The sequence below is a fragment of the Neopelma chrysocephalum genome, unplaced genomic scaffold, assembly GCF_003984885.1.
Source record: "Neopelma chrysocephalum unplaced genomic scaffold, ASM398488v2 Primary Assembly neopelma1_59, whole genome shotgun sequence".
NCBI lineage: Eukaryota > Metazoa > Chordata > Aves > Passeriformes > Pipridae > Neopelma > Neopelma chrysocephalum.
In genome coordinates, this window is record NW_020897714.1 from 23,312,592 (window position 1) to 23,326,489 (window position 13,898).

Here is a 13,898-nt window from a genome sequence, read left to right on the forward strand (position 1 = left end):
GCCGGAAGCGGGGCGGGCGCGCTGTGGGCGGGACCCGCCCCCGGCCCGCGCAGGGCACGGGGGGAGCGGGGCCGGGCCGGGCCGTGCGGGGTGGCGGCCGCCGGCGGGCCATGCTGCTAAAGCTCCTGCAGCGCCAGACCTATACCTGCCTGTCGCACAGGTATGGGCCCTGCCTCTGCCTCGGCGGGCTCGTCCTCATGATCGTCTCCGCCCTGCAGTTCGGGGAGGTCAGTACGGCGTGGCTGCCCCGCTTCCCCTGCGTCCCTCCGTGCAGAGCCGAGCGGTGCCGGCGGGGCAGGCGCAGCCCCGCGGCTGCACGGCCCGGGGGACGCGGGGGCGCTCGGTTCGGGGCTGTTTTTCCTCTGGGGAGCCGGGCGGTGGTGGTGTCTGTGAGCAGCGGGGTCCCCCGGCAGGCACCCCGTGGCCCGTGCGGTGACAGTCCCGCGCCCCGCCCGCCGGGCGCTGTTCGCGCTGTGCGGGCGGCGCCGGCCGCGGGCCCGCCGTGCCCCGGGCAGGGAATGGCTCTATCCTGCATCCCGGAGGGAGCGCAGCCCCGTGGCAGCTCCCGCTCCCCGGGCCGCCGTGTTCCCACCTGTTGGGCAGCGGGGCCGCTCTCCCGGTGGGTGCCCCAAGGGGTTGTTAGGTGGGGTCTGACAGGTTCGGCGGGCCCCGGCGGAGCAGAGGTGACACAAACCAGCTGCTGTTGGCTGGTCTTGTGCAATTTTTTCCGCTTCCCCTATCAAGTGATTTATTAGTGCTGTGTTTTTGTTTGAGTCTCGTAAAGCCTGTGCTGGATGTAACCTTCACATGGCGACTGGGAGTGACAGAATCTTACCCCTTCCGGAGTTTAAGTGGTTAAATGTATCCTCCCTCCAAGCTGCCTGCAGCTCATAAGGGTCTACCTTACTTTGCTCGCTACTTGTTACTCAGTTTGCCCGCATTCTTTTGTAAATGATGCAATGTAACTTACCCCTTTTCTATATATGATTTTATACAGATGTATATTTTAAAGCTTCGTTTCATATTGCCCTATGTCTTTGGGAAGTTATCAGTGAAAGAATGTGGAGAGAAAAGAACCCATTCCTACTTCAGTGCGGTGTTTGAGAATATAGTAAGGATTCAGGGAATTCAAGGACGGCAGTGTTAAATGCAAATAGACTGGAATTTCCTGATTCCTAAGTTGTTCTTTCTTTTTTTTATTTTTTTCTTCCTTCTTTTATTCTCTGTTCTATTTTGATGGGCTCTTTCAGATAGAGAGGGAAAAAAGAAGAGCCATAAAGAGTATTATCTGAAACTCTTGAGTGTGCCACAATCAAAACTTTATTTTTTTTATTAGTACATCTTCTTTGCATAAATTACTTCATCTCTGCTTTCTTGCAGGGTTCACAAGTTCCCAGGACACTTCAAAGCCATCAGCAAATTAAGTAATTATATAGTACTCTTAGGCACCTGTTTGTACATGATTATCAACTTAGATTGGTATAGACTTCTTGGTGCTGTGAAACTGAGTATAGTTTTGCATTTCTTCAGAAGGGGGACTTAAACCCAACTTTAGGATACCATAGAACTTTGAAGGTTTTTAAAAATACTTCAGTAGTTGTCCAAGTTTTTGTTGATTTTGGTGAGAATCAGTTGAAATCACTGCTCAGAATTATTTTCTTACTAACTTTTACTTTGATGCTTCCAACCCTTTTAAAGCTATTTGGAAAGCTTAGATACTGTTTAGACAGTGAGCAAAAGAACTGGTAAATTCATGTAGGAGTAGATTTTCCAAATTATATGTTAAGAAAAAAGGAAAGTGACTAGCAATGTTAAACAAACAAACCAACCAACCAAAAACAAGCTAAAACAACCAACAAAACCTTCACCCTTTATAGAATGGCCATACAGGAATATAGAAAACTCTTTTCCCCCCCCACCCCAATGATGGTAAATTAGCCTGGTAAGATATGTTTGAATGCATTTTGCTTTTTGCCTTTGTATACTGGTAAACAGTGGTAGTTCAATGATTTAGGGGAGACTAGGCTTGTGAGAACGAACACTATTCACGTCTTCTGATAACTATAGTGGGAATGGAAAACACTTCTCCAGTACAGAGTGTGTAAGGCAGCAGCTAATAAAAAATATAAAACTGTTTGGAAAATGAAACCAAGAAGTCTTTCTAGAAGTTAACAGCTCAACCATTTTTAGCCATCTGTGGCGAACTCAAGCAATAAAAAGCAGTGTGAGGCACCGCTTATCAGACCCTGGTGTCTGAGCAACATCTTCAGTTCTGCTTTTCCCCCACCCCCAGAGCCAGCTTTTTGTCATAGAAGGCAATATTAGATCTGATTTCTTAGATTCATGCTAATATCAGTAATATTGGTGAAGTAAAAATGGACGGTTAGGCCAAATAATTTGAGATTTGTAATGATGTCTTTGCAGCCAGAAGCTGAAAATGAGCTTCCTTTCAAGGAAGAACTTGAGCTCAATAAAATACCAGGGCATTGAGCGTGACTCAGAAATATTTCTGCAAAAACATACAGGGTAGCCAGGTCTAAGCAATCCTGTAACTTAGTTCTAAAATGTGCTTTAAGTTTTAGGACAGTTTGGTTATAAAAACTCGTCTTGGCCATTCTTCTAAAGGTTGATCAGCTTTGTGAAAAGTTTTATAACCAGAACATGCCTGAGCCACTGTTATCACGTATCTGATACAGTATATCCTAATAGGCAGTGTCTCTCACTTTGTTTTTTAGTGTTCCCCTTGTGGTTTTATAATATCAGTATTTAAAAGTAAAGCAGCCTCCAGGCATTGCTTCAAGACAAATAATGTGTCAGGAGGAAACAGTTGCAGGGGAAAAAAATGTATCAGGTAGGAAGAGCTTAACTTCTTAATGTGTTTCTAAGAGATCTGTCTTCTGTCCTTTCTGCTAGTAGTTACAATCACACAAATGCCAAAGGCAAAGACTTGAATGTTAATTTTTTTCTTCTGGAGAGCCATATTATTCATATAATATATTACAGTCTCATTCAAATACTTCTGTACTTCTTCTAGAAGCAGATCAGTGTGTGCCAATTCATCATTATCAGTAGTAGCAAAAGTTTCCACATGGATATGGTCTTTCAGTGTGTGCTGTATTAAACCAGGTATTTGACAGAAGGACGTAATGACTTGTGCATAAAAAAAGTGTAATAGTATGATTTTAAGACAATTTCCCACCTTGGTATTTAAGGGAGGAGATTTGTATGCCTTCCTGGGAAATATATCTGTTTTGTGTGAGGAGAATAGAAGTGTACTGATGTGATCTTGGTTACAGAGATTATTTGCAGCTCTGACAGGAATTGCGTGTGCGTGCACTTGTCACCCAGGCACATGATGGAGCTTCTCTGCTCTCTAGAAGGCTTTAATTTGCTTTACGGTCAATCAGGGTAAAGAGGTGTGTATTCTCAGAAAAGGGAGGAAGGTTTATGTTAAGGCTTTGAACCCTACCTTAGAGAAATAGTATGTTTCATAGTTCCTATAATACAAGAAACAAGCATTAGTAAAATTTATATCTAAGAAGAGCGGTGTAAATAACTATTATTCTTTCCTGGTTCGTAGGTTTGGGGTTTTGTGTTGTTTTGGGGGGTTGATTGGTTTGTTTGGGTTTTTGTTTTTGTTTACCCTCCACTATATACAAATATGTACTTACCCCAGTCAAATTAGTTACTGTGCTTTCTTCTCTAAAACAGCGCAAGATGCTTATATAGTTTTTAAGATTGGACTTTCACTTTAAAAGATATTAGCTGTGTGTTTGTCACCACCATTTGTCATCTGCTCCAACAACCAAGCAGAGGAAGATCAAGCGCTCTAGTTTTTGGAGGTTCATCTTTCTGTTGATTTAGCCATGACTTGGCTCACTGTGGGGTCAGGCAAACTCGTGTCAAGCTAAAGGGGAATGGCAGGAGTGCAAGGGGATGGATGAGAGGCTGCGGCCTGCAGAAATACTGTGCTGTTGGGTTAGTTGGGATGCAATGTAAGACTTTACCTCTGTTGGAAAGAACTGTTGTAAGTCTGTAGCTGGGTGAATTCACATAATTTGATATGCCCTCCCCTGGCTGTTTGTTTGCAATGCTCAGATTTCAGAGGTGTATATACTTCAATATGTCCTGTATGAGAATAGAAAGGAAGATGAGCAAAACTATGCAGGTCTGTGTGTGTGTTAGGGGTTTTCTGCTTGTATTGAAATATATTTGATTTAGATCTCAGTTTTGGGAAAACATTCCTGAATTTTTAGAGACAACAGGGAGGTAACCTAAATAAATAGTGGTTTAAAAAGTGTTAGTAAATCATGAACTCCTTTCATGCAGAGCAAAACAAAGTTTGTTTAAATGAAGTGGGCTCTTCAGTTCTAAGTCTGATTACTGACTCAGTGTAACAACTTATTTGGGATTATGGTCTGGTCAGTTGTACATTAATGCATAGATCAATTCAAATTAAATTGATAGTGGTTAAACATTTCAAAAGGAGAAATTAGTGTCTAACTTTAGAAGGTGGTGACATTAAGTTGTTTTGTGGTTGTTTTTTTTTTTCTTTGCAGGTTGTCTTGGAGTGGAGTAGAGACCAGTATCATGTTATGTTTGATTCGTACAGAGACAACGTTGCTGGCAAATCATTTCAGAATCGGTGAGCTTACCTGCACTTGACATATCGCACATTTTACTGTTCAATGAATTTTTAAACACTTAAGTAAAATATTTGAGATGAAATAACATACTGTTGAGTAGGACCTTAATGTATGGGCTCTAAATCTGCAGCAAATTTTAAAGTTAATGGTTTAAAATTAGTGCATAGTCAGTGCATAATCTCCTATTTTGGAAGATGTTTGACATTTGGAAGCATTAGTCATATAATGGAGTTTACACTTTAAATGTGTTTTAATCATCCAGTCTCTAATGAAACATCAAAATGGTGACAATGTTAACAATAAAGGGAGGACACGACATATTTTCTATATTAAGACAGGAAAACATAAGTACTGTTCCTGTGTGCTTAAAATTCCAACTTACAGTGTTCTGAAAAGTTATTTTTCATTTCCCTTAAGTTTTCCGTGACGTCTCATGAGGAACATTATTTAGTAGAGAAGTCACAAAGCTAGTAAGAAGCTTTTAAAAGCTCAGTGCACGGGAAAAGTCTCTCACAGCAAGTTGGGAACCAAGTCATAAGGGTCGTTGGTTTCACTTGTGTTAAGCTACATGACTTCCTGTGGCTTCATCATTTGTGTCTGAATAGCCTGGGGTCTGTTGCTCAGGAAGTCAGTGGACTGTGAAGTGGTAGGTAGAAGAAAGCTACTAAGGAGATATCTGACTCTTAACATTGATACACTTGACTGGGGAAAAAAAACAACCCTGAAAGCAGATGCTTTAATCTGCCTTGAGGTTTGTTGAGTCACGGGACAGTAGAAATCGTCAGATCAATTTGTCACGCTTTAGTTGGTGTGAGATAACTCTGTAAAAGTACATTGTGTGGTGTCATTGAATGCTATACACTTTTATAGTCTCATCTCGTACCCCTCTCCCCATTTTTCCAGAGGATAACAGATGAAAGCAGAGTGATACAGCTCGTATGGATGATTAACTTCATGTTTACGTGTTTCAGTGGTACTGAAGTGAAAACATGGCAGTTTGTTCCCGTCAGGACTAAAATACCTGACTTTATGATAATTAAACTGCAGTATTTTTATAAAATAGTGGACTTTGTCCAAAACAAAATCACAAATCCTACTGTTGCAGTGTAGGTATAGTCAGTTCCCTTTTCTGCACTGTGTTTCCTTACTTCATTTGGGTTGTGTAAAGCACTCCTTTGCTACTGTTCACTTCTGTGGATTGTGAGCAAAACATCCAGTGCCTAGGAAGGAGCTATCGGCTGCCTGAGCAAAGGCTTTAGGTTTTCTTGATGGGTGCTTATGTTATTTCAGTTCACCCATATGCCTTTAATACTCATATATCAGACGTGACACAGAAGTTTTTTGGGATATTTGTGTGCAGATACCAACTTCCTGAAAAAATTAATATCAACAAAAAACCCTTTATGGATACATACTTTTATGCATCTGTTAACTTTTAGATTCCCTTGTCAAGGGTTCACTTTATTTTTATTATCCAACTGCACAAATGCAGTAGTGGACTCTGTGCTGCAGTATGCACTTGTATCACTGGTGGTTTGGTGAAGTTTTTAAGACTGGTATCGATGCAGCATGTAGGGCTATGCATAAACTGGGGACTGTGGACTTCCAGTTTTGAATCTACCTTATCCATTGATTTTAATCAGTTCTTATTTTAGTGTTAGAGAAAATTATTCAGAATTGGATAACAGGAAGATTGTTGGTTGGGAAGTAAAGCAGATCCACTGCTTCGCAGAAAGTAAAAGCTGCGTGGCCTTTAGGAAATATGAATGGATCTTCAACTGAATTTAAATAGCGTTATTTTCTAGGAGCTTTGCAGGTAAACATCTCTATTTGTGTGTGACTGTTGTGTTATAAATTTCTATAGAGAACCTCAGTGTAAAATGTAGACAGATTTGTGTGTGTGGGCAAGCTCCTTATGATTATAAACTCAAAAAACTTGTCACGTAAAAAGAGAGATGTTGAGAGCATCATTAGTAACACCTGTTGAATGCTCTTCTCTACCAGACCATGGAAGATTTCTTCTTTTGCCTTGAAGTTTAGCCATTGTTTTGGTTTGCTTTTCCCTCCTGTTGCACATCCTTGGCATCTCAACTCCTGCACTTTCCAGGTAGTCACATCAGCTGCTAAACTTGCTATTTACATTGCCAGGCTCTTACACAGCTTGAGACAGTGGAGTAGAAATTCCAAGGCTTTTTATCCAGTCACCTCATCCAAAACCATTTTTGAAGACTTAGGTTTGATATGAAAACAAAAAGGGAGAGAAGGAAACTAAATTATGGAGTTGTGTGCACGAGTGTCTTGGATGAGATGTGTATTTTACTACTCTACATGCAAATTCTGTATTTTAGTAAATGCTGAAGTGTAACTTTGCTATTCCAGGACGTGACCAAGTCATATTTAAAACTCCAAAATATGTACGGAAAGAAAATGTGAAGGAAAAATCCTCAGCTTTTAAAATATACAGACTGATTTCAGTATGGTACAGCAAGTGAGAGCTCTCAGTGGTTGGCCAGCCATTAATTGTTGAGCTGAGTGAGGCTGGAGAGAGGAAAAGATGCACAAATTAGGGAGCAGGAATACCAACGGAACAGGTGAGTTGCTGTTGGTGCGTAGTTACAGAGCTGTAACAGGCAGGAGGGCTGGGAGGTTTACAGTGAGGAGCTTAGACTTACCTTGTTCATAAAGAGGCTCAGCAAGGACCATATGGTAGCTTGGAGGAGATCCAGAGCCTGCTGTACTCCTTCAGCAGCAGTGGGTGTTGAGACAATGAGGCTTGTCTTCTAGCTGCAATCTTGGCTGTAAGCATGGTTCTCGTGTGTAAACACATCATGGGTATGGAAAATACTTCCCAGCAGGTGTGTGTCCTGTCCCATCTGGGGGAGCTGGTGGCTCTGGCTTTGTCTTCAAGCAGGATCCTATTGATGTTTTTAGATTTGCAAGTGAAAAATGGGTATGTTTTTGAAAGAGAAAAATGTAAAAGACTATCCACAGCAAGCCTCAACTTAATTAATTGTCTGGGAGTTTCCAAGGAAGTTTCCAAAGTCCATGTTTGCTGATATTACAATCAGTAGCAAATGGAAAAACTGATGATTTTCTCTAGAAAGCTGTTAAGATAATTCCCACTTGAATCAAAGAGTGCCTTGATTTGCATCTATTGATGAACCAGAAGCTAGTCATCTCAAAAAGGGTAAATAGCTGATTAGAAGGGTAGTTGTATTTAGTAAATTGACTCAGCTCATCTTGGGTTTAACCTGTTTGCCAGATTGGTGTTTGTGATTAAGACCAAATGTATAAATCCACATGAGGGAGAAACACAGCTACAGAATTTGAGTGAGAAAGTTTTTGATCTTTTCTGACCTTCAGAAGTTTGCAAAAGACTCTACGTGTTAAAATAGTGTTTGAGAACCATACTACTGAAGTGGCTCTCCTGTTCCTTTTCATTTTAAATCAAAATTCCACTACATACCTGTCAAAATATAAACTCTCAATACTCTTTAAGAAGCCATGAAACCATCCAGAAAGCTTTGACAAAGCCCAAAAAGGTGAAGTCTTAATAGTGTTACTTAGCCTAATTGGAAGCAATAAATTGAATTTTACAATATATGTTTTTTATTATTATGTTTGATAAACTTTCTGAAACAATGTATGCTCTAAAAATACATTAAGAAAATTTATTTGGGTAAATTTGAAGCAACTGTACTAGTGGATCTGCAAACAGTTCACTTGTATTTTACTGATCTATCTCTATTGCCACTGGTAATGAATAATGAGCTTGCCATGCCAGAGTTAATTCAGAGTTGGGATACCTGCATCTGACCAAAAATGCCTTTCCTCTGGAATTTATTAGCATTTGACTGTATGTGACAATAGCATAGCAAATTATGTAGTTATATGTGCTGTTGCATAGACACACTTATAACAAATTATAAATTGGAGAGAGGCTTCACGGAAGTCAGAATTGCCTCATACCACTGAAAGAGTTGGAGTTCAGGCTTTTATTTTGGACACTATATTCTTCAGTAAAACCTGCATTAATAAACTCTGCACTTTGCCCAGAAGACTGAGGATTGGGCATTTTTGAAATCTACTGACTGAGTCAGGTGCTTCCACCTTAAACACTCCTTTCCTAGCTGTAGCATTCCAGTGACTGTCAAACCAATAATTTAACTGATCTCAAATGTAGAAAAGCTGGAAGAACTACTGCCATTGAATTTCTACTCCTGTGGAGAACTTTTCAGTTCAAAACATGCCTTATTAATGGACAAGAAGCTAGTCATTTCTGAGGAAAGAGGTGAAACAACTGATTAGAGGGGTATTTGTATTCGGTAAATTGACTTTTTTTTCTTGCCAGTTGAGAGGGTAGCCTTCTGCACAGTGATACAGGTCAGAGGTGAGAGAGACTTTCTGGGTGGTGCTGCTGGGGAAGGCAGCGCTGTTGCTTAGATGTTCAAACTGTCCCAGAATGACCCACCATTATTCTTTAAGTGTCATAACTCAGTTAGGAACAGTGGTAAATTGAGGACGAAATGTTCCTGTCTATTGTGCTGTGACCAGCTACTGGCTGACCTTTTACCAAATTTTGTGCTTCAGTTACTGAATCTGAGCCAGTAGAAAATGAAGCTGGGTGGAAGCTGTCTGCTTGGCATGACGTGCTAGGGAATTTGGGTGAAATATTGTGTGTAAGCTCTGTCTCGATTTGGATGCTTTTTGAAGGACACAGTGGGTGGAGAGGGGACACCTCTGGAAAACATCGTTGCATGACCCCATGGATCTCAGCATTAGAGAAGTGTTCAGTGTTTGCTAGGCCATCTACAGTTTAGGAAGGTATTAAATAGCTTGACACTGGAACTTTTGAAAATAATATTTAGGGCAGCCTCCTGCTTTCTGGGACTGATAGGTTCATCTATGGCAGCAGCCTGGAGTACCTGCTGACACAAAGCAGTGGGCCTTGGAGAGGAGACTACCATAAAAAAATAGAAAACAGATACCCAAACCCCTTTCTTCTGCCTTGGGTATGTTAGGAAATCTGTAACTCTCCAGAAGCAGTTCCAGGATATTTAGTTGTGTCAAGAACTAATTTGTCTGCTGTGTCTAGAGTCTGAATTCTTGTACCCAAATTAAGTTGTTGGTTTATGAAACACCCTGTTAATAATAACTAAGAGACATTCCCAGGATAGAGACCTGGTCCTGCTGAGATCTTATTGGCTCTGTGCAATTAAATAACAGCAAGTATGATTTAAGTCATTATGCTTCATGCTGTCCAATCTAATGAAGTTGGTGAATTAAGAATGTACCTGGATGCTGGTGCTGACTTGTAAAATATTTGATGGGTTTGAAGGAATTGGGTTATAGGTTTATGTAGGTGAAATTCAGAGCATAAAGCTAAGATTTTCTTTAGTTACTGAACTGTTATAGCCAGTTGGTGTCCTTTTTGGTTTATGTCTGCTGTTTTGTCAAAGGACTGTGTATAATTAAGACATGATATATATAGCTAAAGAGAGGCTTTTTGCTTTGTCTTGTTTGCATCCCAGACACCAAGTATTTCTGTTGTTAGACAGAAATTGCTATTGTAGGATGCCACGAACACTTGTAATGTAATATTAAACAGCTCATGTAGCTTTCCTTTGAATCATGTAGGCTGTGTTTGCCCATGCCAATTGATGTGGTCTACACCTGGGTGAACGGCACAGATGTTGAACTGATCAAAGAATTGCAACAGGTCAGGGAACAGATGGAGGAAGAACAGAAAATAATGAGGTAATGATCTTATGTATTTTTTCCCTTTAACCAACAGCGGCAATCTAATGCAGTGCTAGTTCCCTTTGTTGTTATTTTTTCCTATGTTACTCAACATGAAAATTCAAAGCACATTTTCTCACTTCTTCATTTGATTATTCTCAAAGCCTTGTTTCAGTTCTACTTTTAGCTGTGAAGTACTGTGTAATAAGAAAACTGTTTAGATATAAAGCATAATAATTAGGGCTGTTCTGTCATGAATTTCTGAAATGCCATCCAAAGAACTGTGGGTTGTATATGTAATTTTGTATTGATTTCTATAACTCAATTTGTAAACCATAATAATAATAATAAAACAACTATATCTCAAATGTATAACCTCTCTTCATCCCCCTTTTCTCCCCCCATCCCCTGCCCCAGTATTTCTTTTTATAATGGGCTTAATAAAATGCTAAGCATATATTTCGTAAAGGCTTTTTTTTTTAAGGTAGATTTCTTGTCTCCAAACACTGAAACTGATAAATAGGAAATTAATTTATTCATGTTATAAAGGTATGAGTTGTGCTTTAACTAAGAAGCAAAGACCTGTATTACTGCATTTGGTGTTATAGATGGTGGCATGCAGTTCTGCATAATTACTGATCTAAGCCTTCAAACACAGGCTACTGCAGACACCTTGGATTATGTCTTGCAACCATTGATTTGGTTCTTACTAATCAGCTCAGTTCACATGATCTGTTTTGGGCAGAAAGTATGCTAAATGGAAGAACAACTTCATATTTTAAGGGTTGTAATAGTTTAATTCAGAATAATCAGAAATTCATAAGTGAGCATATTGATCTGATTTTTGGCCGATGTTACGTTTTGCAATTTAGGTACCACTGATAATATGATCATAAGGGAAATTCTGGACTTTTTCTTTGCTACCTAGATAATGAAAATATTAGTAGAACTTTAAATCCATTGACCTTAAACATAGGCATGGTCTCTGCTCTGAAAAGCTTTCAAAATTTGTGCTAATATTTCCTTAGCAGTTCATATAGCTAATATTAGTGGTTTTAGGTTATCATCACCCATGCTGTGATTCCCATTTTGGAAAGGGAAAAACACATATTGTTTTCTTCCACAACTGATCTGGAAAGTTGATATCAAGCTTATGAGTAAGACTCAAATCCATGCCATGTTCACTATCTACAGGGGCACCTGGTTCTCTCCCTTGTAGGTAACTTTTTTCATGTGCTTTGGAATCAATGAGCACTATTGCAGAAAGAGCTTTTCATAGACCTTATCAGAATATTTATGTTAGGCAAAACAATCAAGTCAACCTAGTTTCGGGTCACTTCATCCTGGTTTCTTGCCAGTGTTTTTCATATCAATATCGGTTTTGTTAAGTAATCTAATAATAAGCCCATAAAATCCTGCTAGCAAAAAGAGTCCTGCTGCCACAGCTGTCAGCACAACCATGAATTTATGAGCTCCACACTGCACCAGGGTGAGCAGTGAAGGACACTTGTGTCAGCTTGTGCTTGCCTTGGCAAGGCCAATGGCAAGGCCTTGGCAGCTTTATAACTGGGTTATCAGTGCTTTTGCAATGTGTCCCTGACTCAATTAACAATCTGAAATTAGACTAAATTCCTTACTATCAACTCAGAGTTATTAAATATAGTTGTTTTAACTTTGTAATAGGGAAATCCTTGGAAAGAATGCAACAGAACCAACAAAGAAGAGGTGAGTTTTTTGTAGTTTTGGGCATAAATTGGAATAAGTGATAATCTATTCATTGTTAGCTGAAAGCAGATGCTGGTTGGGGTGGTGTTTTGGTCTTCTGTGGTCTATGCATGCTTTCCTATGTCACCTCAAGAAAAGATGAGTGTGATAATATATATATATGTTGAATAAAAGTAATGGTACTGTGACATTGTGTGAATGACCTTCTTAAAACATAACAATTTCTGGAGTTTGAAAAGCATATCCTTGTCACTGTTTAGGCACAGTCCCTATTCCTAGTATGAATTTTTAATGTGTATGTACCTGAAGTTTTATGATTCAAAAGCATGAACATTTTTTCAACATTTGTATACATGGCATTGCAAGTGATTGCCTGTGAAGGGTCAGGGCCACTTGTGGCTCTGCCGCCAGGAAGTGGCAGGGCCTGGTTTGTCACATTCATTTGGCTTGGTCCTTCTGTTATTTAGAGATTTTTATAAGGGCTTCTGTGTGGGCAGACTTTGAAATCTTGGAAACTTCTGAAAAAACAGTTATGGGAATGAACTAAACACTAGCAGTCAAATATTCCCCTTCTGCAGCAAAATAAACGTGATTTCAGCAATGTCCCCCTGCCACAGCAAGCGTTACAAACAATTGATCCGATTTTACAAAAACATCTCTGATTGCATCTGACATTGATTTTTGTCCTAAATTTTCTACTAGTGTTAAATATACCTTTGGTATTTTGCTGCAGCGAGAAGCAACTGGAGTGTTTGCTGACACACTGCATCAAAGTGCCAATGCTTGTCCTGGATCCTGCACTGCCTATCAACGTCACACTGAAGGACCTGCTGTCCATTCATCCTGCTTTACAAGCTGCTAACAATATGTTCTTTGTAGCAAAACCAAAAAATCCTTCTACCAATGTGACAGTAATTGTTTTTGATAGCCCTAAGGATGGTAAGAACCTCTTTGTCTGATTCCATCCAGTTTTCTAGAGGAAGCTTTTTTGGTAAGCTGCTGTGAATTAGTTTTGGGGTTCTTTTTTCCTCCAATTACTGACTCTGCAGCTAATTTTCTGTTTGACTTTAGCAAGTCATTCTGTGTCTCTAGCCCTCAGTCTGTTCCTCCAAACGATAACATTAATGATACCATTTGTTTACCTCCCAGACAACTGATTACAGATGATTAGAGTTCCATGCTTTGAAAGACTATTGCAAAACAGGTTTGATATCTGAGTATCTGCCTTGCACTGATAATCTCAGAAGGCTGAGGTTTAGAATGAGGAAGATTAGTTTTAGAAGTCCTCCCTTAATTGCTGTGAAGTCTAGTTTAAATATTGCACAATAAGTTCTGCCCTTGCTCAAAGGATTGCATACTGTAAACCAAAATTATTCATGTGTTCAGCATATATAAGTAGGATCTTAGGGCAAGTATGAGCTTCTTCTTTTGTTTAATGTGGAATGCCCAACCACTACCACCCACTAGCCCAACCACTAGTGTTTATTTTACTACCAAGAGTTATTTACTACTTAAAAAGATAACTCTTCACACCATAAATATTGAAATCTTTTTACTTTGCAAATATATATCTTGATTAATAGAATATCAAAAAGAAGTGACTTCCAGTTTTTGATCTACAATACATTTTATGTATTCTAGTTGAAGCTGCCCATTCTGGAATGATGAAAGACAACAGCAAACAGATAGTGTGGAGGGCTTACTTGGTACGTTCTTTTAAAATCTACCAATTAGCTTTTGTATGTGTTAAACATTCTGTACATTTTTAGAAAGTTTCTGGATTATTCT

The 13,898-nt window shown here is 39.6% G+C and overlaps 1 protein-coding gene across 2 annotated transcripts in view; it reads left to right on the top strand.

Moving 5' to 3' along the window:
• The first annotated feature begins 79 nt into the window (after positions 1-79).
• The window catches only part of GNPTAB (N-acetylglucosamine-1-phosphate transferase subunits alpha and beta), a 43,988-nt gene continuing 30,169 nt past the window's right edge, over positions 80-13,898 (top strand). For both annotated transcript variants that reach the window (XM_027680480.1, XM_027680481.1), the window contains exons 1-6: positions 80-227; positions 4,560-4,645; positions 10,284-10,403; positions 12,069-12,110; positions 12,844-13,049; positions 13,752-13,816. In XM_027680480.1, the coding sequence (XP_027536281.1) occupies positions 111-227; positions 4,560-4,645; positions 10,284-10,403; positions 12,069-12,110; positions 12,844-13,049; positions 13,752-13,816 (636 nt within the window). In that variant the 5' untranslated portion in view covers positions 80-110. The remainder of the gene's footprint in view (positions 228-4,559; positions 4,646-10,283; positions 10,404-12,068; positions 12,111-12,843; positions 13,050-13,751; positions 13,817-13,898) is intronic.